Source organism: Balaenoptera acutorostrata, chromosome 14, assembly GCF_949987535.1.
Source record: "Balaenoptera acutorostrata chromosome 14, mBalAcu1.1, whole genome shotgun sequence".
NCBI classification, from domain to species: Eukaryota; Metazoa; Chordata; class Mammalia; order Artiodactyla; family Balaenopteridae; genus Balaenoptera; species Balaenoptera acutorostrata.
The window spans coordinates 30936301-30958790 of record NC_080077.1 but is presented as its reverse complement, the minus strand read 5'-3'; the positions used below and the strand labels follow the sequence as shown (position 1 = coordinate 30958790).

The window sequence follows — 22490 nt, the reverse complement described above, 5'->3', positions numbered from 1 at the left end:
CAATCTCCACCCCCGCCCTCCAATTCTGTCTGCTTTTGGTCATTCTCTTCAGGTAGTTGTTTCTAAAATGTTTAGGCTTACATTTATTATCTGCAAGAGGGTTAGTCTTGCAGAACCACTAGTAATTAATATTTATTGTATTTTATTAAACTAATTATCTGTGACGGACTGGGTGAAAAATCTTCATTTAGTCAGTCAGATAGTTTGAGAAGCACTAACTTAAGAGACTTTGTAAAAGTTCCTGTAACCAAGATCCTTGGAACTATCCTGTTTCTACCATTCCCTGAGCCTGATTGCTCAGCAAACACTTTTATTTCCTGAGCCACTTTTTTTTTTTGTTTAATGTTGACCATAGGTTATTCTGTTCCATACATAAGGACTATAATTGATACAATATTATCCAAGTTTTCTATAATGAACATGCTTACTTGTCCTAATATAAAAAAGCAACAGCTGGGACTTCCCTGGTGTCCAGTGGTTAAGACTCTGCGCTTCCAATGCAGGCGGCGTGGGTTCAATCCTGGTCAGGGAACTAAGATCCCCATGACGTGCTCATGGCCAAAAAAAAAAAAAAAAAAAAGGAACAGCCGTACTTACAAATAAAGAAATCACTTATAATCTGGAGACACAGGAGGGAAGCTGGTATCAGCTACAGCTCAGTGTCTTGTGGCTGAAGTCATATGATATCAGAAAATGACTATGGCAGACCACACAGATGTTCAACATTTACTAAAAGTTAAAATTATTGTTTCAAAGTGATGACACAGAATGTCCAAACCAAAAGAGTGTTTAAAAGCATCTCATTCAATTCTCTACTTCATTTTACAGATGAAGCACTTGAGAGGCAGAGACTAGAAGTGTTTTGACCAGAACTACAGAGTCAGAAAACGGTAGAGAAGTGATTATGGAACTAGGACTTTTTTTTTTTTTTCTTTAATATAGCTCTAGTTTTAAGCACAGCAGTGGTCCTGGCTTCATTCCAATGATTCTGCAATAAGAACTGCAATTGTCAAACACATGTTAGAGCATAAGGACCCATTTTTCAAAAAAAAGTTACACAGATAACAGCAGAGCTGGTCTACAGGAAGTAGCGCTGGGACCTGGAATCCTGCACACCCAGGTCCTCCTTGTGCCCCAAGGGAATAAATTTAATGTTAATTTAGGGTTTGCTCTATTAGCCACTATTTACTTCATTTATAAATTGCCTGTGTTGTTGGTTTATAATTAGTTTATTCATAAGCTTTAAGTATTGCCTCTAATTATCTTCCTGGGTACGTTTCGTTCCTACACATCCTGAATCAGCCCTGTAGGGAGCAGCTGTGGCGCCCAGAGAGCTCTGTGTAGCATCTGGTAGCAAGAAAAACAAGGGCTGAGGAAACAATCTTAGTAATACTTAAGAACACTTAGGTGAGAATTACACAAAAACCTCAAAATATATAGGCTTCATACTTGGCAATACAATAAATTAGCCCCACTGTCCCACACAGCCTTTTTTTTTTTTTTCCTTTAATAAACTGGGTTTTCAATGGAAGGCTTTAAATATTAATTTTCCAAACTACTACTTACAGCCTTTATTAATCTATTCCACTCTTATTCGTCTACTTTATTTATTTATTTATTTATTTATTTATGTTTTAAAGTGCTGATGCCTGAGTCCTATCTCAGGGACTGTAATTGGTTTAGGATGCAGCCAGGGCATCAGTAGTTTTTTTGTTTTTTTTTGTTTTTTTTTTAAAATTAATTAATTAATTTATTTATGGCTGTGTTGGGTCTTCGTTTCCATGCGAGGGCTTTCTCTAGTTGCGGCGAGTGGGGGCCACTCTTCATCGCGGTGCGCAGGCCTCTCACTATCGTGGCCTCTCTTGTTGCGGAGCACAGGCTCCAGACGCGCAGGCTCAGTAGTTGTGGCTCACGGGCCTAGTTGCTCCGTGGCATGTGGGATCTTCCCAGACCAGGGCTCGAACCCGTGTCCCCTGCATTGGCAGGCAGATTCTCAACCACTGTGCCACCAGGGAAGCCCTTTATTTATTTTTTATTCTCTCCCCTCTCACCAACTTTCTCCTTCTCCTTTGATTCATCCCTTGATATAATAGGATTCTATTCTCTTTGGCCCAAACCTTTTTTCAGCTACAACTATTTTTCTTCACTGTGTTTAAAACCATATGCTACATAAGCCAAGGCTAGACCTATGTGTTCTGGAGCTGCAGCAGGATAATATTTTTGAGTTTTCTCATGTTTCTTAACTTCCATTTCCATCCATTATATTTATTTCTACCCCCAAAGGTAGGAACATTTTAAAAGTTTTCAAATTAAAAGTGGTTTCCTGGGATGCCCAAAGCCTCCAACTAACTCAAAAAAGGCATTCACTTATGACAATAGTTGCCAACATGGCTTTATTGTTGGTGTGCTGACTACCCAGATACTTAATCTTATTTCATTCCATGAATTCATTCAGTACATATTGGTTTAATGACTCCAGTATGTAAGTCACTGTACTAAATGCTAGATGCTTTAGGACAGGAGGAAGGTAATATTAAGAACATTTCCATATATTCTCATGTGAAGTTCTTTATAAGGTAAGTAACTACTTAACAGGCACAGTGGCAAACACTTTCAACAACTCTCTTTTTACTCCTCACGATAGTCTAGTATTATCACTTTACTGACTTGGAAAAATAAGTCATTTGCCAAAGGCCAGATGAATGGATAAAGAAGATGTGGCACATATATACAATGGAATATTACTCAGCCATAAAAAGAAATGAAATTGAGTTATTTGTAGTGAGGTGGATGGAGTTAGAGTCTGTCATACAGAGTGAAGTAAGTCAGAAAGAGAAAAACAAATACAGTATGCTAACACATATATACGGAATCTAAGGGTAAAAAAAAAGGCCATGAAGAACCTAGTGGCAAGACAGGAATAAAGACACAGACCTACTAGAGAATGGACTTGAGGATATGGGGAGGGGGTGGGGTGAGATGTGACAGGGTAAGAGAGTGTCATGGACATATATACACTACCAAATGTAAAATAGATAACTAGTGGGAAGCAGCCGCATAGCACAGGGAGATCAGCTCGGTGCTTTGTGACCACCTAGAGGGGTGGGATGGGGAGGGTGGGAGGGAGGGAGATGCAAGAGGGAAGAGAAATGGGAACATATTGTATATGTATAACTGATTCACTTTGTTATAAAGCAGAAGCTAACACACCATTGTAAGGCAATTATACTTCAACAAAGATGTTAAAAAAAATAAATAAATAAATAAAAAAATAAATAAATAAAATAAGATGGATAACCAACAAGGACCTACTGTATAGCACAGGGAACTCTGCTCAGTGTTATGTGGCAGCCTGGATGGGAGGGGAGTTTGGGGGAGAATGGATACATGTATATGTATGGCTGAGTCACTTTGCTGTGCACCTGAAACGATCACAACATTGTTAATCGTCTATACTCCAATATAAAATAAAAAGTTTAAAAAATTGCAAATGAAAATTAAAAAATAAAATAAAATAAAATGTTATAATTTTTGCTTTAAATAGTTACATGTATTTTTAATTAATAAGAAAAAATAATGTATCATGAATGATACATGGCAGAGACTCTGGATTCTCTTGTATTCTTTCAAAGAATATTGATTTTTTTTTCTTTTTTAATTTCAGAAGAGTTAATTAGCCTTGACTCAAACTTTATAATCTGTTTCTCCAGTGATGGGAAGCAGCTGAAATCTCTGTACATTTTCTGTAGCCTTAATTGTGTTGTTTTGAGTCTACCCCATGCATGTCTAGCTCAGAGCCAGTTAGAGATTTAGCTGGGTCTATACACAGAATATCCGTCTGCCCCTCTCTGGCTCTCTCCTTTCTGGGATTTCCCCCCTGCCCTCCATTTTCAGCAGCTGCGGTTGCTCTAAACTCTGTCCTCTGGTTTTCAGGGCAGTAAAACTGAGGACCTCTGACTATTAGTTGTTCCATGTGGCACTGACTGGGGGCTCCCCTCATACTAAAAGCCATAAAAATGAGAATTCAGCCAGTGCCATTCCTTTTCCCAAGGGTCAATCTCCACCCCCGCCCTCCAATTCTGTCTGCTTTTGGTCATTCTCTTCAGGTAGTTGTTTCTAAAATGTTTAGGCTTACATTTATTATCTGCAAGAGGGTTAGTCTTGCAGAACCACTAGTAATTAATATTTATTGTATTTTATTAAACTAATTATCTGTGACGGACTGGGTGAAAAATCTTCATTTAGTCAGTCAGATAGTTTGAGAAGCACTAACTTAAGAGACTTTGTAAAAGTTCCTGTAACCAAGATCCTTGGAACTATCCTGTTTCTACCATTCCCTGAGCCTGATTGCTCAGCAAACACTTTTATTTCCTGAGCCACTTTTTTTTTTTGTTTAATGTTGACCATAGGTTATTCTGTTCCATACATAAGGACTATAATTGATACAATATTATCCAAGTTTTCTATAATGAACATGCTTACTTGTCCTAATATAAAAAAGCAACAGCTGGGACTTCCCTGGTGTCCAGTGGTTAAGACTCTGCGCTTCCAATGCAGGCGGCGTGGGTTCAATCCCTGGTCAGGGAACTAAGATCCCCATGACGTGCTCATGGCCAAAAAAAAAAAAAAAAAAAGGAACAGCCGTACTTACAAATAAAGAAATCACTTATAATCTGGAGACACAGGAGGGAAGCTGGTATCAGCTACAGCTCAGTGTCTTGTGGCTGAAGTCATATGATATCAGAAAATGACTATGGCAGACCACACAGATGTTCAACATTTACTAAAAGTTAAAATTATTGTTTCAAAGTGATGACACAGAATGTCCAAACCAAAAGAGTGTTTAAAAGCATCTCATTCAATTCTCTACTTCATTTTACAGATGAAGCACTTGAGAGGCAGAGACTAGAAGTGTTTTGACCAGAACTACAGAGTCAGAAAACGGTAGAGAAGTGATTATGGAACTAGGACTTTTTTTTTTTTTTCTTTAATATAGCTCTAGTTTTAAGCACAGCAGTGGTCCTGGCTTCATTCCAATGATTCTGCAATAAGAACTGCAATTGTCAAACACATGTTAGAGCATAAGGACCCATTTTTCAAAAAAAAGTTACACAGATAACAGCAGAGCTGGTCTACAGGAAGTAGCGCTGGGACCTGGAATCCTGCACACCCAGGTCCTCCTTGTGCCCCAAGGGAATAAATTTAATGTTAATTTAGGGTTTGCTCTATTAGCCACTATTTACTTCATTTATAAATTGCCTGTGTTGTTGGTTTATAATTAGTTTATTCATAAGCTTTAAGTATTGCCTCTAATTATCTTCCTGGGTACGTTTCGTTCCTACACATCCTGAATCAGCCCTGTAGGGAGCAGCTGTGGCGCCCAGAGAGCTCTGTGTAGCATCTGGTAGCAAGAAAAACAAGGGCTGAGGAAACAATCTTAGTAATACTTAAGAACACTTAGGTGAGAATTACACAAAAACCTCAAAATATATAGGCTTCATACTTGGCAATACAATAAATTAGCCCCACTGTCCCACACAGCCTTTTTTTTTTTTTTCCTTTAATAAACTGGGTTTTCAATGGAAGGCTTTAAATATTAATTTTCCAAACTACTACTTACAGCCTTTATTAATCTATTCCACTCTTATTCGTCTACTTTATTTATTTATTTATTTATTTATTTATGTTTTAAAGTGCTGATGCCTGAGTCCTATCTCAGGGACTGTAATTGGTTTAGGATGCAGCCAGGGCATCAGTAGTTTTTTTGTTTTTTTTTGTTTTTTTTTTAAAATTAATTAATTAATTTATTTATGGCTGTGTTGGGTCTTCGTTTCCATGCGAGGGCTTTCTCTAGTTGCGGCGAGTGGGGGCCACTCTTCATCGCGGTGCGCAGGCCTCTCACTATCGTGGCCTCTCTTGTTGCGGAGCACAGGCTCCAGACGCGCAGGCTCAGTAGTTGTGGCTCACGGGCCTAGTTGCTCCGTGGCATGTGGGATCTTCCCAGACCAGGGCTCGAACCCGTGTCCCCTGCATTGGCAGGCAGATTCTCAACCACTGTGCCACCAGGGAAGCCCTTTATTTATTTTTTATTCTCTCCCCTCTCACCAACTTTCTCCTTCTCCTTTGATTCATCCCTTGATATAATAGGATTCTATTCTCTTTGGCCCAAACCTTTTTTCAGCTACAACTATTTTTCTTCACTGTGTTTAAAACCATATGCTACATAAGCCAAGGCTAGACCTATGTGTTCTGGAGCTGCAGCAGGATAATATTTTTGAGTTTTCTCATGTTTCTTAACTTCCATTTCCATCCATTATATTTATTTCTACCCCCAAAGGTAGGAACATTTTAAAAGTTTTCAAATTAAAAGTGGTTTCCTGGGATGCCCAAAGCCTCCAACTAACTCAAAAAAGGCATTCACTTATGACAATAGTTGCCAACATGGCTTTATTGTTGGTGTGCTGACTACCCAGATACTTAATCTTATTTCATTCCATGAATTCATTCAGTACATGTTGGTTTAATGACTCCAGTATGTAAGTCACTGTACTAAATGCTAGATGCTTTAGGACAGGAGGAAGGTAATATTAAGAACATTTCCATATATTCTCATGTGAAGTTCTTTATAAGGTAAGTAACTACTTAACAGGCACAGTGGCAAACACTTTCAACAACTCTCTTTTTACTCCTCACGATAGTCTAGTATTATCACTTTACTGACTTGGAAAAATAAGTCATTTGCCAAAGGCCAGATGAATGGATAAAGAAGATGTGGCACATATATACAATGGAATATTACTCAGCCATAAAAAGAAATGAAATTGAGTTATTTGTAGTGAGGTGGATGGAGTTAGAGTCTGTCATACAGAGTGAAGTAAGTCAGAAAGAGAAAAACAAATACAGTATGCTAACACATATATACGGAATCTAAGGGTAAAAAAAAAGGCCATGAAGAACCTAGTGGCAAGACAGGAATAAAGACACAGACCTACTAGAGAATGGACTTGAGGATATGGGGAGGGGGTGGGGTGAGATGTGACAGGGTAAGAGAGTGTCATGGACATATATACACTACCAAATGTAAAATAGATAACTAGTGGGAAGCAGCCGCATAGCACAGGGAGATCAGCTCGGTGCTTTGTGACCACCTAGAGGGGTGGGATGGGGAGGGTGGGAGGGAGGGAGATGCAAGAGGGAAGAGAAATGGGAACATATTGTATATGTATAACTGATTCACTTTGTTATAAAGCAGAAGCTAACACACCATTGTAAGGCAATTATACTTCAACAAAGATGTTAAAAAAAATAAATAAATAAATAAAAAAATAAATAAATAAAATAAGATGGATAACCAACAAGGACCTACTGTATAGCACAGGGAACTCTGCTCAGTGTTATGTGGCAGCCTGGATGGGAGGGGAGTTTGGGGGAGAATGGATACATGTATATGTATGGCTGAGTCACTTTGCTGTGCACCTGAAACGATCACAACATTGTTAATCGTCTATACTCCAATATAAAATAAAAAGTTTAAAAAATTGCAAATGAAAATTAAAAAATAAAATAAAATAAAATGTTATAATTTTTGCTTTAAATAGTTACATGTATTTTTAATTAATAAGAAAAAATAATGTATCATGAATGATACATGGCAGAGACTCTGGATTCTCTTGTATTCTTTCAAAGAATATTGATTTTTTTTTCTTTTTTAATTTCAGAAGAGTTAATTAGCCTTGACTCAAACTTTATAATCTGTTTCTCCAGTGATGGGAAGCAGCTGAAATCTCTGTACATTTTCTGTAGCCTTAATTGTGTTGTTTTGAGTCTACCCCATGCATGTCTAGCTCAGAGCCAGTTAGAGATTTAGCTGGGTCTATACACAGAATATCCGTCTGCCCCTCTCTGGCTCTCTCCTTTCTGGGATTTCCCCCCTGCCCTCCATTTTCAGCAGCTGCGGTTGCTCTAAACTCTGTCCTCTGGTTTTCAGGGCAGTAAAACTGAGGACCTCTGACTATTAGTTGTTCCATGTGGCACTGACTGGGGGCTCCCCTCATACTAAAAGCCATAAAAATGAGAATTCAGCCAGTGCCATTCCTTTTCCCAAGGGTCAATCTCCACCCCCGCCCTCCAATTCTGTCTGCTTTTGGTCATTCTCTTCAGGTAGTTGTTTCTAAAATGTTTAGGCTTACATTTATTATCTGCAAGAGGGTTAGTCTTGCAGAACCACTAGTAATTAATATTTATTGTATTTTATTAAACTAATTATCTGTGACGGACTGGGTGAAAAATCTTCATTTAGTCAGTCAGATAGTTTGAGAAGCACTAACTTAAGAGACTTTGTAAAAGTTCCTGTAACCAAGATCCTTGGAACTATCCTGTTTCTACCATTCCCTGAGCCTGATTGCTCAGCAAACACTTTTATTTCCTGAGCCACTTTTTTTTTTTGTTTAATGTTGACCATAGGTTATTCTGTTCCATACATAAGGACTATAATTGATACAATATTATCCAAGTTTTCTATAATGAACATGCTTACTTGTCCTAATATAAAAAAGCAACAGCTGGGACTTCCCTGGTGTCCAGTGGTTAAGACTCTGCGCTTCCAATGCAGGCGGCGTGGGTTCAATCCCTGGTCAGGGAACTAAGATCCCCATGACGTGCTCATGGCCAAAAAAAAAAAAAAAAAAAGGAACAGCCGTACTTACAAATAAAGAAATCACTTATAATCTGGAGACACAGGAGGGAAGCTGGTATCAGCTACAGCTCAGTGTCTTGTGGCTGAAGTCATATGATATCAGAAAATGACTATGGCAGACCACACAGATGTTCAACATTTACTAAAAGTTAAAATTATTGTTTCAAAGTGATGACACAGAATGTCCAAACCAAAAGAGTGTTTAAAAGCATCTCATTCAATTCTCTACTTCATTTTACAGATGAAGCACTTGAGAGGCAGAGACTAGAAGTGTTTTGACCAGAACTACAGAGTCAGAAAACGGTAGAGAAGTGATTATGGAACTAGGACTTTTTTTTTTTTTTCTTTAATATAGCTCTAGTTTTAAGCACAGCAGTGGTCCTGGCTTCATTCCAATGATTCTGCAATAAGAACTGCAATTGTCAAACACATGTTAGAGCATAAGGACCCATTTTTCAAAAAAAAGTTACACAGATAACAGCAGAGCTGGTCTACAGGAAGTAGCGCTGGGACCTGGAATCCTGCACACCCAGGTCCTCCTTGTGCCCCAAGGGAATAAATTTAATGTTAATTTAGGGTTTGCTCTATTAGCCACTATTTACTTCATTTATAAATTGCCTGTGTTGTTGGTTTATAATTAGTTTATTCATAAGCTTTAAGTATTGCCTCTAATTATCTTCCTGGGTACGTTTCGTTCCTACACATCCTGAATCAGCCCTGTAGGGAGCAGCTGTGGCGCCCAGAGAGCTCTGTGTAGCATCTGGTAGCAAGAAAAACAAGGGCTGAGGAAACAATCTTAGTAATACTTAAGAACACTTAGGTGAGAATTACACAAAAACCTCAAAATATATAGGCTTCATACTTGGCAATACAATAAATTAGCCCCACTGTCCCACACAGCCTTTTTTTTTTTTTTCCTTTAATAAACTGGGTTTTCAATGGAAGGCTTTAAATATTAATTTTCCAAACTACTACTTACAGCCTTTATTAATCTATTCCACTCTTATTCGTCTACTTTATTTATTTATTTATTTATTTATTTATGTTTTAAAGTGCTGATGCCTGAGTCCTATCTCAGGGACTGTAATTGGTTTAGGATGCAGCCAGGGCATCAGTAGTTTTTTTGTTTTTTTTTGTTTTTTTTTTAAAATTAATTAATTAATTTATTTATGGCTGTGTTGGGTCTTCGTTTCCATGCGAGGGCTTTCTCTAGTTGCGGCGAGTGGGGGCCACTCTTCATCGCGGTGCGCAGGCCTCTCACTATCGTGGCCTCTCTTGTTGCGGAGCACAGGCTCCAGACGCGCAGGCTCAGTAGTTGTGGCTCACGGGCCTAGTTGCTCCGTGGCATGTGGGATCTTCCCAGACCAGGGCTCGAACCCGTGTCCCCTGCATTGGCAGGCAGATTCTCAACCACTGTGCCACCAGGGAAGCCCTTTATTTATTTTTTATTCTCTCCCCTCTCACCAACTTTCTCCTTCTCCTTTGATTCATCCCTTGATATAATAGGATTCTATTCTCTTTGGCCCAAACCTTTTTTCAGCTACAACTATTTTTCTTCACTGTGTTTAAAACCATATGCTACATAAGCCAAGGCTAGACCTATGTGTTCTGGAGCTGCAGCAGGATAATATTTTTGAGTTTTCTCATGTTTCTTAACTTCCATTTCCATCCATTATATTTATTTCTACCCCCAAAGGTAGGAACATTTTAAAAGTTTTCAAATTAAAAGTGGTTTCCTGGGATGCCCAAAGCCTCCAACTAACTCAAAAAAGGCATTCACTTATGACAATAGTTGCCAACATGGCTTTATTGTTGGTGTGCTGACTACCCAGATACTTAATCTTATTTCATTCCATGAATTCATTCAGTACATGTTGGTTTAATGACTCCAGTATGTAAGTCACTGTACTAAATGCTAGATGCTTTAGGACAGGAGGAAGGTAATATTAAGAACATTTCCATATATTCTCATGTGAAGTTCTTTATAAGGTAAGTAACTACTTAACAGGCACAGTGGCAAACACTTTCAACAACTCTCTTTTTACTCCTCACGATAGTCTAGTATTATCACTTTACTGACTTGGAAAAATAAGTCATTTGCCAAAGGCCAGATGAATGGATAAAGAAGATGTGGCACATATATACAATGGAATATTACTCAGCCATAAAAAGAAATGAAATTGAGTTATTTGTAGTGAGGTGGATGGAGTTAGAGTCTGTCATACAGAGTGAAGTAAGTCAGAAAGAGAAAAACAAATACAGTATGCTAACACATATATACGGAATCTAAGGGTAAAAAAAAAGGCCATGAAGAACCTAGTGGCAAGACAGGAATAAAGACACAGACCTACTAGAGAATGGACTTGAGGATATGGGGAGGGGGTGGGGTGAGATGTGACAGGGTAAGAGAGTGTCATGGACATATATACACTACCAAATGTAAAATAGATAACTAGTGGGAAGCAGCCGCATAGCACAGGGAGATCAGCTCGGTGCTTTGTGACCACCTAGAGGGGTGGGATGGGGAGGGTGGGAGGGAGGGAGATGCAAGAGGGAAGAGAAATGGGAACATATTGTATATGTATAACTGATTCACTTTGTTATAAAGCAGAAGCTAACACACCATTGTAAGGCAATTATACTTCAACAAAGATGTTAAAAAAAATAAATAAATAAATAAAAAAATAAATAAATAAAATAAGATGGATAACCAACAAGGACCTACTGTATAGCACAGGGAACTCTGCTCAGTGTTATGTGGCAGCCTGGATGGGAGGGGAGTTTGGGGGAGAATGGATACATGTATATGTATGGCTGAGTCACTTTGCTGTGCACCTGAAACGATCACAACATTGTTAATCGTCTATACTCCAATATAAAATAAAAAGTTTAAAAAATTGCAAATGAAAATTAAAAAATAAAATAAAATAAAATGTTATAATTTTTGCTTTAAATAGTTACATGTATTTTTAATTAATAAGAAAAAATAATGTATCATGAATGATACATGGCAGAGACTCTGGATTCTCTTGTATTCTTTCAAAGAATATTGATTTTTTTTTCTTTTTTAATTTCAGAAGAGTTAATTAGCCTTGACTCAAACTTTATAATCTGTTTCTCCAGTGATGGGAAGCAGCTGAAATCTCTGTACATTTTCTGTAGCCTTAATTGTGTTGTTTTGAGTCTACCCCATGCATGTCTAGCTCAGAGCCAGTTAGAGATTTAGCTGGGTCTATACACAGAATATCCGTCTGCCCCTCTCTGGCTCTCTCCTTTCTGGGATTTCCCCCCTGCCCTCCATTTTCAGCAGCTGCGGTTGCTCTAAACTCTGTCCTCTGGTTTTCAGGGCAGTAAAACTGAGGACCTCTGACTATTAGTTGTTCCATGTGGCACTGACTGGGGGCTCCCCTCATACTAAAAGCCATAAAAATGAGAATTCAGCCAGTGCCATTCCTTTTCCCAAGGGTCAATCTCCACCCCCGCCCTCCAATTCTGTCTGCTTTTGGTCATTCTCTTCAGGTAGTTGTTTCTAAAATGTTTAGGCTTACATTTATTATCTGCAAGAGGGTTAGTCTTGCAGAACCACTAGTAATTAATATTTATTGTATTTTATTAAACTAATTATCTGTGACGGACTGGGTGAAAAATCTTCATTTAGTCAGTCAGATAGTTTGAGAAGCACTAACTTAAGAGACTTTGTAAAAGTTCCTGTAACCAAGATCCTTGGAACTATCCTGTTTCTACCATTCCCTGAGCCTGATTGCTCAGCAAACACTTTTATTTCCTGAGCCACTTTTTTTTTTTGTTTAATGTTGACCATAGGTTATTCTGTTCCATACATAAGGACTATAATTGATACAATATTATCCAAGTTTTCTATAATGAACATGCTTACTTGTCCTAATATAAAAAAGCAACAGCTGGGACTTCCCTGGTGTCCAGTGGTTAAGACTCTGCGCTTCCAATGCAGGCGGCGTGGGTTCAATCCCTGGTCAGGGAACTAAGATCCCCATGACGTGCTCATGGCCAAAAAAAAAAAAAAAAAAAAGGAACAGCCGTACTTACAAATAAAGAAATCACTTATAATCTGGAGACACAGGAGGGAAGCTGGTATCAGCTACAGCTCAGTGTCTTGTGGCTGAAGTCATATGATATCAGAAAATGACTATGGCAGACCACACAGATGTTCAACATTTACTAAAAGTTAAAATTATTGTTTCAAAGTGATGACACAGAATGTCCAAACCAAAAGAGTGTTTAAAAGCATCTCATTCAATTCTCTACTTCATTTTACAGATGAAGCACTTGAGAGGCAGAGACTAGAAGTGTTTTGACCAGAACTACAGAGTCAGAAAACGGTAGAGAAGTGATTATGGAACTAGGACTTTTTTTTTTTTTTTCTTTAATATAGCTCTAGTTTTAAGCACAGCAGTGGTCCTGGCTTCATTCCAATGATTCTGCAATAAGAACTGCAATTGTCAAACACATGTTAGAGCATAAGGACCCATTTTTCAAAAAAAAGTTACACAGATAACAGCAGAGCTGGTCTACAGGAAGTAGCGCTGGGACCTGGAATCCTGCACACCCAGGTCCTCCTTGTGCCCCAAGGGAATAAATTTAATGTTAATTTAGGGTTTGCTCTATTAGCCACTATTTACTTCATTTATAAATTCCCTGTGTTGTTGGTTTATAATTAGTTTATTCATAAGCTTTAAGTATTGCCTCTAATTATCTTCCTGGGTACGTTTCGTTCCTACACATCCTGAATCAGCCCTGTAGGGAGCAGCTGTGGCGCCCAGAGAGCTCTGTGTAGCATCTGGTAGCAAGAAAAACAAGGGCTGAGGAAACAATCTTAGTAATACTTAAGAACACTTAGGTGAGAATTACACAAAAACCTCAAAATATATAGGCTTCATACTTGGCAATACAATAAATTAGCCCCACTGTCCCACACAGCCTTTTTTTTTTTTTCCTTTAATAAACTGGGTTTTCAATGGAAGGCTTTAAATATTAATTTTCCAAACTACTACTTACAGCCTTTATTAATCTATTCCACTCTTATTCGTCTACTTTATTTATTTATTTATTTATTTATTTATTTATTTATGTTTTAAAGTGCTGATGCCTGAGTCCTATCTCAGGGACTGTAATTGGTTTAGGATGCAGCCAGGGCATCAGTAGTTTTTTTGTTTTTTTTTGTTTTTTTTTTAAAATTAATTAATTAATTTATTTATGGCTGTGTTGGGTCTTCGTTTCCATGCGAGGGCTTTCTCTAGTTGCGGCGAGTGGGGGCCACTCTTCATCGCGGTGCGCAGGCCTCTCACTATCGTGGCCTCTCTTGTTGCGGAGCACAGGCTCCAGACGCGCAGGCTCAGTAGTTGTGGCTCACGGGCCTAGTTGCTCCGTGGCATGTGGGATCTTCCCAGACCAGGGCTCGAACCCGTGTCCCCTGCATTGGCAGGCAGATTCTCAACCACTGTGCCACCAGGGAAGCCCTTTATTTATTTTTTATTCTCTCCCCTCTCACCAACTTTCTCCTTCTCCTTTGATTCATCCCTTGATATAATAGGATTCTATTTTCTTTGGCCCAAACCTTTTTTCAGCTACAACTATTTTTCTTCACTGTGTTTAAAACCATATGCTACATAAGCCAAGGCTAGACCTATGTGTTCTGGAGCTGCAGCAGGATAATATTTTTGAGTTTTCTCATGTTTCTTAACTTCCATTTCCATCCATTATATTTATTTCTACCCCCAAAGGTAGGAACATTTTAAAAGTTTTCAAATTAAAAGTGGTTTCCTGGGATGCCCAAAGCCTCCAACTAACTCAAAAAAGGCATTCACTTATGACAATAGTTGCCAACATGGCTTTATTGTTGGTGTGCTGACTACCCAGATACTTAATCTTATTTCATTCCATGAATTCATTCAGTACATGTTGGTTTAATGACTCCAGTATGTAAGTCACTGTACTAAATGCTAGATGCTTTAGGACAGGAGGAAGGTAATATTAAGAACATTTCCATATATTCTCATGTGAAGTTCTTTATAAGGTAAGTAACTGCTTAACAGGCACAGTGGCAAACACTTTCAACAACTCTCTTTTTACTCCTCACGATAGTCTAGTATTATCACTTTACTGACTTGGAAAAATAAGTCATTTGCCAAAGGCCACAGAGAGAGCTGGAATTGGAACTCAGCTCAGCTGGACCCCACCACTCCATGATATAAAATCTTTCATGTGTACTGGTTTAGCTTCTGTTCCCAGTGTTGGTCTTTCTTTCTTTCTTTTTTTTTAAGTTAGTTTTTATTGGAGTATAGTTGCTTTACAATGTTGTGTTAGTTTCTACTGTACAGCAAAATGAATCAGCTGTACACATACATCTATCCCCTCTTTTTTGGATTTCCTTCCCATTTAGGTCACCACAGTGCATTAAGTAGAGTTCCCTGTGTTATACAGTATGTTCTCGTTAGTTATCTATTTTATACATAATATCAATAGTGTATGTATGTCAATCCCAATCTCCCAATTCCTCCCACCCTCCTCTTCCCCCTTGGTATCCATACATTTGTCCTCTACATCTATGTCTCTATTTCTGCTTTACAAATAAGTTCATCTATAACATTTTTCTAGATTCCACATATATGCATTAATATACGGTATTTGTTTTTCTCTTTCTGACTTACTCCACTCTGTTTGACACTGAGTCCATCCACATCTCTACAAATGACCCAATCTCATCCCTTTTTATGGCTGAGTAATATTCCATTGTATATATGTACCACATCTTCTTTATCCATTCCTCTGTTGATGGACATTAGGTTGCTTCCATGTCCTGGCTATTGTGAATAGTGTTGCAGTGAACATTGGGGTGCATGTGTCTTTTTGAATTATGGTTTTCTCAGGGTATATGCCAAGTAGTGGGATTGCTGGGTCATATGGTAGTTCTGTTTTTAGTTTTTTAAGGAACCTCCATACTGTTTTCCATAGTGCCAGCTCTGCTCTTTCAAGTAAGCTTTTTGCAGTTCAACTCAAAGATCTTTCCTATCATTTAATCTGTTCTACATCCCCTTCTTTTTTGACATCTGTCATGGGTTGAATTGTGTCCCCCCAAAATACAAAGCTTAAAGTCCCAACCTCAGCACCCCATATCAAGACCTTATTTGGAAATAGAATTGTTCTAGATGTAATTAATTAAGATGAGGCCATACTGGCATAGGGTGAGCCCCTAATCTAGTATAATGGTATCCTTATAAAAAGGAAAAAATTTGGACACAGAGACAGATATGTACACAGGGAGAACATCATGTTAAGATTGGAGTTATACTGCCACAAGCCAAGGAACACCAAGTTTGCCGGCAAACCTCAGAAAATAAAGAGGAAGGCACGGAACAGATGCCCCCTCACAGCCTTAGAAGTAACCAACGCTGCACATACCTTAATTTCAAACTTCCTGCCTTCAAAACTGTGAGAGGATAACTTTGTTGTTTACACTACCAGTTTGTGATACTTTGTTAGGGCAGCCCTAGCTAACTAATACATCTACACTTAGATGATTCAGAAACCCAAATTTCTATTGTTCTCTCTTTTTCTAACACTCCAATATTCCCTTTCTCCAATTACTTGACTTTTTAGCACAATAAGGTGGAACCAGTCATACCGTTGCCAAATGTGAGGTGCAAAGAGTTATCTTTGAAATCTATGATCTCCCTCCCACATTTGGGCAATCATCCAAATGGCTGAAGGGTTAGAAGCATGAGCTTTGAAGTCAATTGGGCTCAAATATCAGTTTCCACACTTACTATCTGTGTGATCTTGGGCAACTCTCTAAGTCTGAGTTTCTTTCCCTGTTAAAGGGGGCTAACACTACCACTACCACATGGAATTTTAATGATTAAGGGAGAAAATACATGATAATAGTTTAGCACATAAACTGGCATGTAGAAAGTATTAAACAAAATTACTTATTATTATCATTATTGTTTCTAAAACAAACTTTAGAATTTATTTTTCATGTGTATTTCAGACACACATTTGTGTACATTATGTTAAGTATTATGATCTGCTGGTATGAGAGTGACTCTACCTATTATGTTCTATTTGGTTTGTCTTTCACCTTTGGCAATATCTAAAATTGAGAGGGCGTGACCTTAAAATAGTGAACTAGGAGAATCTACATTAGAGAATCCTTGAATCACTAGTGTGCCCTTTAACTTTATCCCTGAGATTAGAACCAGTTATATAACTAGGACATCAAAACAAAAATGCAGCTCCAGTTCTAAGAAGGGAGGTTTCAAACTGATAGCAAAAGCATTTATTAAGGTGAAATATTAAGGCCCATGATACCTGAGTCTAAAAGATATTTAATCATTTTTCCCCTATATAAATACATTGTTTGGCAATGATTATTTTCCCATGTCTTTACCAAATTCCATGCCTCCTCCCTAAGATTTTTTTTGGGGGGTGGGTGGGTTAGAAATCTACTAATATGCTTAGCATATTAACTTTGATTAACTTCAGATGAAAAATCTGCTGAAACACTATCACATTTCCTTGCAAAAATACAAACGTGTTAAGGTAAAAAAGACAAGGAGGCATCCATGCCTTTGGCCTTACTCTTTCCTTCACTTAGAATTCTAATTTCTTTCCTTCTACCCTTCCTGTTTGAAATCCTTTCTTTCTCTTTTTTCTGTTTCTTTCTTTTTTTTTTAGACAGTTTCAAACGCTGCCACAGCCTAAAGGCCTTCTCTTACCTTCCCACTTTGTACGTCCCCTGAGGCCTTTAGGTATTCTCATCTTTGGTTCAAATCTTAATCCCACCACAAACACGAGAGCAGCAGAAATAAACATTCTCATCTTTATAAACTCTGCACTATTTTTTAAAAAAATTTATCTATTTATTATCTTCGGCCGCGTTGGGTCTTCGTTGCTGCGCATGGGCTTTCTCTAGTTGCGGCAAGCGGGGACTACTCTTTGTTGCGGTGCGCGGGCTTCTCATTGTGGTGGCTTCTCTTGCTGTGGAGCATGGGGCGCGTGGGCTTCAGTAGTCATGCGGGCTCTAGAGCACAGGCTCAGTAGTTGTGGCGCACGGGCTTAGTTGCTCTGCGGCATCTTCCCGTACCAGGGCTCGAACCCGTGTTCCCTGCATTGGCAGGCGGACTCTTAACCACTGCGCCACCTGCAGTATTTTTTTTTTTTTAAAGCAAAAGTTCAATAGTTAAATGAAAAAGTAAAGTGAACAACTTTTTAGGATGAGTCATGGATGCAAAGAAGCAGTTTCAACACTTTTAAAATGAAAACTTAAAAGTTAAAAATGAACGATATTAATTAAAATTCCAGTATATCACTATTATGGCTAACTCTACCTCACACTCTTACCACGTTACTCATCTTTGCTTTCTTCACAGCACTCAAGAATCTAATGTTATCTGTTTGCTTTTGGCTGTTCACTGTATGCACAGTGCTGGCACCTATGAACTGCTTAATTGCTGTCTTGGCGACTTGTCAGAAGAGGAAGTCAAAACACTAGAAAAAGGACGGTACTGATTACATTCGGCTGTATTTCATGTATCTGCGTTGGAAGTGCTGGGAGGGGAATGGCCAATCAACGCAAAATTCAGAATGTTGCTTCCCGGGAAAATCAGAGTTAAAACTGACTTCTCAGGTTGCACTCCTAACTCCGTCAGTCCCGGAAGGCGAAATTAATGCCGGATTTCTCAAAGACTACGTTTGCATCTCTATATTTCCAGACCCTGTCCCTACGTATGGTACATTGCAGGTGTTTCAATGCACCTGTTAAATCCCGATTTGGACGGGGTTACGAATCCAGGGGACAATTTAGTGTTAAAAAAGAAAAAGAAAACAAACAAACCTTCTTTTAGAACTAACTATATTAGGAAACCATAACCAACCACCGGGCGGGCCAGAGGTTACACTTAACTAACAGTCGCCGGGAAAGTGGAATTTGCAATGCGCTCAGAAGTAGCGAGCTTTCGTTTCATGAAAACAGAGAGACGCGCGCGCGGGCGAAGATCACCCACAGAATGAAAAATTCATGAACATTCAGAATGACTTAAAAGTGAAGGGAGAGAGTGTGCAGCTCAGGGAGGCCCAGTTAGCGGGGTCGACAGGAAATTACAATTATAGTGTCAGAAAGGGTTAAAACTGGTGTTCCGACAGAACCTGGGCTCCGCGGGCCTTACAAGATCGCGCAGACAGAAAAGCTTGGCCCTTCTCGCGCTCCGTAGGACGAGTTGTCTGGGCCTCCGCGGGCCACGCCCCCGGCGGGGAATGACGTTGGTAGGCTGCCCGCGTTAGTGCCTGTTGTGCGGTCCAATGACCGCCGAACAGAGTCATGCCCGGTCCTGCTAGAAGGCTAGCAGGACCCCTGTCTCAGAACCGCCTTAATCCGGAAACAGAAATTCTCGAGGCCCGGCACTGCCAGAGCCAGCTCTTGCACAGAAGGGAGTGCACATGCGCCTAGGGGTCCTGGGAAACCCTTAAATACCGTCTTGGGAGTACGTTCGGCCTCTTTCCCTGCCGCTGCGGAGCCGCGCGGAGGCGGAGGCGCGGGGTGAGTGGAGGAAAGGCAGGGTGGTGGTTACGGAACGTGGCTCGCTGTTTTTTGCCTGGGATTGGCGATGAGTATCTGTGCCTAAGTTGAATCTTTTTATTCACCAGGTTTTTGCTTTTTATTTCGTAGTGCACTCAAGATTCGGCTCCACCCGTAACCCACCGCCATGGCCGAGGAAGGGTGAGCCCAGGGCCCGGGGTGGTGGTGCGGCCCAGGCGTGGGCTTCGAGCCGGCACTGCGGGCTCTGGGTCGGCCGTGGCGCCTTAAGCGCGTCTGACCTACCTCGCTGATGACTGCCAAGTGCAAGGCGTTAGATGGTGTGCGAGAACTTAATAATAGCTTAATTTTTTGTGTTTCAGCATTGCTGCTGGAGGTGTAATGGACGTTAATACTGCTCTGCAAGAGGTGCTGAAGACCGCCCTCATCCATGATGGCCTAGCACGTGGAATTCGCGAAGCTGCCAAAGCCTTAGACAAGTACGTGTATCAGTCTCAGTACTGTGGGGTGTTGGAACCGGAACAAAACTGCAGCCGAGGGAAGAAAGCGTGAAGTTCATGGTGTTAGCACAGAGGTTCTGAATGGCATCCGTTCTACAGGAAACCTAGGAAAAGGTATCAGAACTCAGATTTCTAATGGCCCACTTAAAGTGAGTGGGTTTGGAATGGGGATGAGCACTTGATTCCTAAAGTAAAACTACAGTGTTTGAATGATGACTTAAATTGTCGGATACCCCTTCACTCGTTTTATGAGTGAAAAATAACAGTCTGACAAACCTGTAGCTTTTGGGCCTAATTTAATTTCACTGTTATTTAGGGGATAGGTGGGAACCTTTATTTAGCACTTTGCAAATTAAAACCATTATATTAATGTGGCAGAAACATCTGGTTTTGGTATGAACTTTGTACAGTAGTTCTGGAGATCAGTGTGGATGTGGGATAATTGTAAATTTATTCAGGTCTCTGGGTGGGTAACATTGGCAAAACAACTGTTAACTATTAGAGCTGAACTTAAATGTCATGAAAGGGTTACTAAGTTAGGTAAATTTAAGTGTATTCAATTTGTAGGTTGGCCAGTTGAATCCAGTGAAAACAGCACTTGTTGGAAAGTTCCTGGTACGAGTCTACTATTTGTACCTTGAAAATACTCTGCAATATTAAGGGTCTGGGCTAGTAACAGGTAACAACTTAGTAAACTAGTTCCTATATATAAAATTTGAAGTTTTAAGAGTTATTGAAGACGGGGTGATTCTATAGATGAAGTTAAGGAATAGATGCTCGGTGGTAGCTACATCAAACTAAAGATGTGTTCTTCAGTGGCTGCTTATGTTTTGCCAGCGTAGCCAGTGCAAAGATAACTCTTCTAAAGCACAGTAGTGGATTTAGATGTGAATTTTAGCGTCTGCTGTTCGGTTTGCATTTCAGGCGCCAAGCCCATCTCTGTGTGCTTGCATCCAACTGTGACGAGCCAATGTATGTCAAGCTGGTGGAGGCCCTTTGTGCTGAGCACCAGATCAACCTGATTAAGGTAAGTTTCTCGCTGAATTTGGTTTTTTGAAAGCCAAATTAGCTTAATGGAAATTGGGTCAGTTAGGGACATGTGTCCACATAAATGCTATCCGTAATGATTTTTGTCATACCAGAGCAAATTTTGTATCGAGCTCTTTGTTTTCTGCAGGTGTGAAAAGCGTCACAAACTTGGCATTCTTGGCTATGCTAAAGCTAGTTCTAGAAACATTTTTATTCCTGCAGAACTAAATGCTAATTTTATGTTGATACAGAATAGAACATAGGTGGGGTGTTGATAGGGGGTCTTGGCGCTGTGTATGATGACAACTGGCTCCCTCTGCTGAACTGACATGAGGAAACTGCCATGTCACCCTCTCTGACTGCAGCCGCCTTGCATACGATGTACTGTGTTATCAGTAGCATGGAAGCCTTGAGTGTGGTCATCTTTGTTTTTATTCCCCCTGATAGGTTGATGACAACAAGAAACTAGGGGAATGGGTAGGCCTCTGTAAAATTGACAGAGAGGGAAAACCCCGTAAAGTGGTTGGCTGCAGCTGTGTGGTGGTCAAGGTAAGTCGGTACCTGTGTGCGGGGTGAAGGCTGCGCTGGGTAGACGCGCTTCACTGTGAGTTACGTCAAGAATCTCTTCGAAGCAAAAGCGTAATCTTCAACAGACTTAGAAAAAGCCTTCTGCCTTGCAGGAAAGGGAAATAAGCCATAATTAAGCCAGACAATGAATCTGCTTATCTGAATGTGTTTCTGCAGAAATTTAGAAAATGCTGGCAAGAGGAAAGCCATGTTACGAGCCTTATAGACATTGAAGTCTTTAAGGTCCCTGAAAATGGCTATAAGACATTTTAATGGTGGGAAGCATTTTCACGAGCTGTGCTGATTTTTTTAAAAGCTATATTGTAACTAGTGCTAACAACTTAGTGGAGTTTCTCAGTTTTAGTAAAATCGCATATGTTTTTTTTAGGACTATGGCAAAGAGTCTCAGGCCAAGGATGTCATCGAGGAGTACTTCAAATGCAAGAAATGATCAAATAAAAAAACTGGGCTCTTGTTCCTCATCTCTGGTTTTTTATTTGGGGCAGTAAAGTAAGGTCCCTGTTAATGAAGAACAAAAGATATTCATTGAAAAATAACTGGAAGCATGCTATCTGTCACCTGGTTCTAAGTGAAAGCCTATTCTCCCAACCAGTAAGTAACTTCAGTGTTGGCAAGTAGAAGAGCCCAAGTAAAGATAGGCTTACGGTGAGGTATTGGTGACCGGGTTTCTTGGGTGTGGACATTTATCACGACTATATGACGAGGCCATCCTAGAACCTAGAGAAATGGGTTGAGGCTAGTCAAGTGTGGGTGTCAGTAATTTAAAATCCTAAAGCTGGATTGGATTTAGGCTGTGGGACACTAGAAGGTACATGAAGTCCAGGTGCGCTTACGCACATGCCCATTAGGGAAGGTCAGAGTGTCTTATTTACCTAAATATTAGGCACAGAAACAAGATGTGCTTCCGTGTATTTCTAGTCCCTCTAGAAACTCAGTAGGGAGAAGTAATGGTGACCCATGTTCTTCAAGCCTGGATCAAGTTGGGTTTGTTTGAGTACGAAATGTTGAGCCAGTTAGGACTAATGGAAGTCTTAAAATTGGAATCCCTCGTAAATTGCCAACTGGGGTACTTTGAGTTTCTCTGCCCTGGTTTGCCTGTCTTACTATA

General features: G+C 39.7%; 1 protein-coding gene, 3 non-coding genes and 2 pseudogenes across 5 annotated transcripts in view; all 6 read left to right on the top strand.

The window, feature by feature from the left end:
- The first annotated feature begins 19178 nt into the window (after positions 1 to 19178).
- Positions 19179 to 22490, top strand: part of RPS12 (ribosomal protein S12) — a 39738-nt gene continuing 36426 nt past the window's right edge. The window contains exons 1-6 of one of the 2 annotated variants that reach the window (XM_007190882.3): positions 19183 to 19268; positions 19398 to 19448; positions 19628 to 19744; positions 20690 to 20792; positions 21242 to 21343; positions 21750 to 21843. In XM_007190882.3, coding sequence (XP_007190944.1) covers positions 19435 to 19448; positions 19628 to 19744; positions 20690 to 20792; positions 21242 to 21343; positions 21750 to 21812 — 399 coding nt within the window. In that variant the 5' untranslated portion in view covers positions 19183 to 19268; positions 19398 to 19434 and the 3' untranslated portion in view covers positions 21813 to 21843. Of the gene's footprint in view, positions 19269 to 19397; positions 19449 to 19627; positions 19745 to 20689; positions 20793 to 21241; positions 21344 to 21749; positions 21844 to 22490 lie in introns of those variants that run through there. The other variant, XM_057527714.1, reaches the window with a different exon arrangement.
- LOC114238994 (small nucleolar RNA SNORD101) lies at positions 19969 to 20041 on the top strand. The gene has a single exon (XR_003624208.1). It is a non-coding gene; the product is annotated as a small nucleolar RNA SNORD101 (small nucleolar RNA).
- LOC114239039 (small nucleolar RNA SNORD100) lies at positions 21084 to 21160 on the top strand. Its single transcript, XR_003624241.1, has one exon. It is a non-coding gene; the product is annotated as a small nucleolar RNA SNORD100 (small nucleolar RNA).
- Positions 21497 to 21626, top strand: LOC114239038 (small nucleolar RNA SNORA33). Its single transcript, XR_003624240.1, has one exon. It is a non-coding gene; the product is annotated as a small nucleolar RNA SNORA33 (small nucleolar RNA).
- LOC103010248 (ADP-ribosylhydrolase ARH3-like) overlaps positions 21854 to 22490 on the top strand; it is a 99566-nt pseudogene continuing 98929 nt past the window's right edge.
- Positions 21902 to 22490, top strand: part of LOC103012367 (40S ribosomal protein SA-like) — a 30731-nt pseudogene continuing 30142 nt past the window's right edge.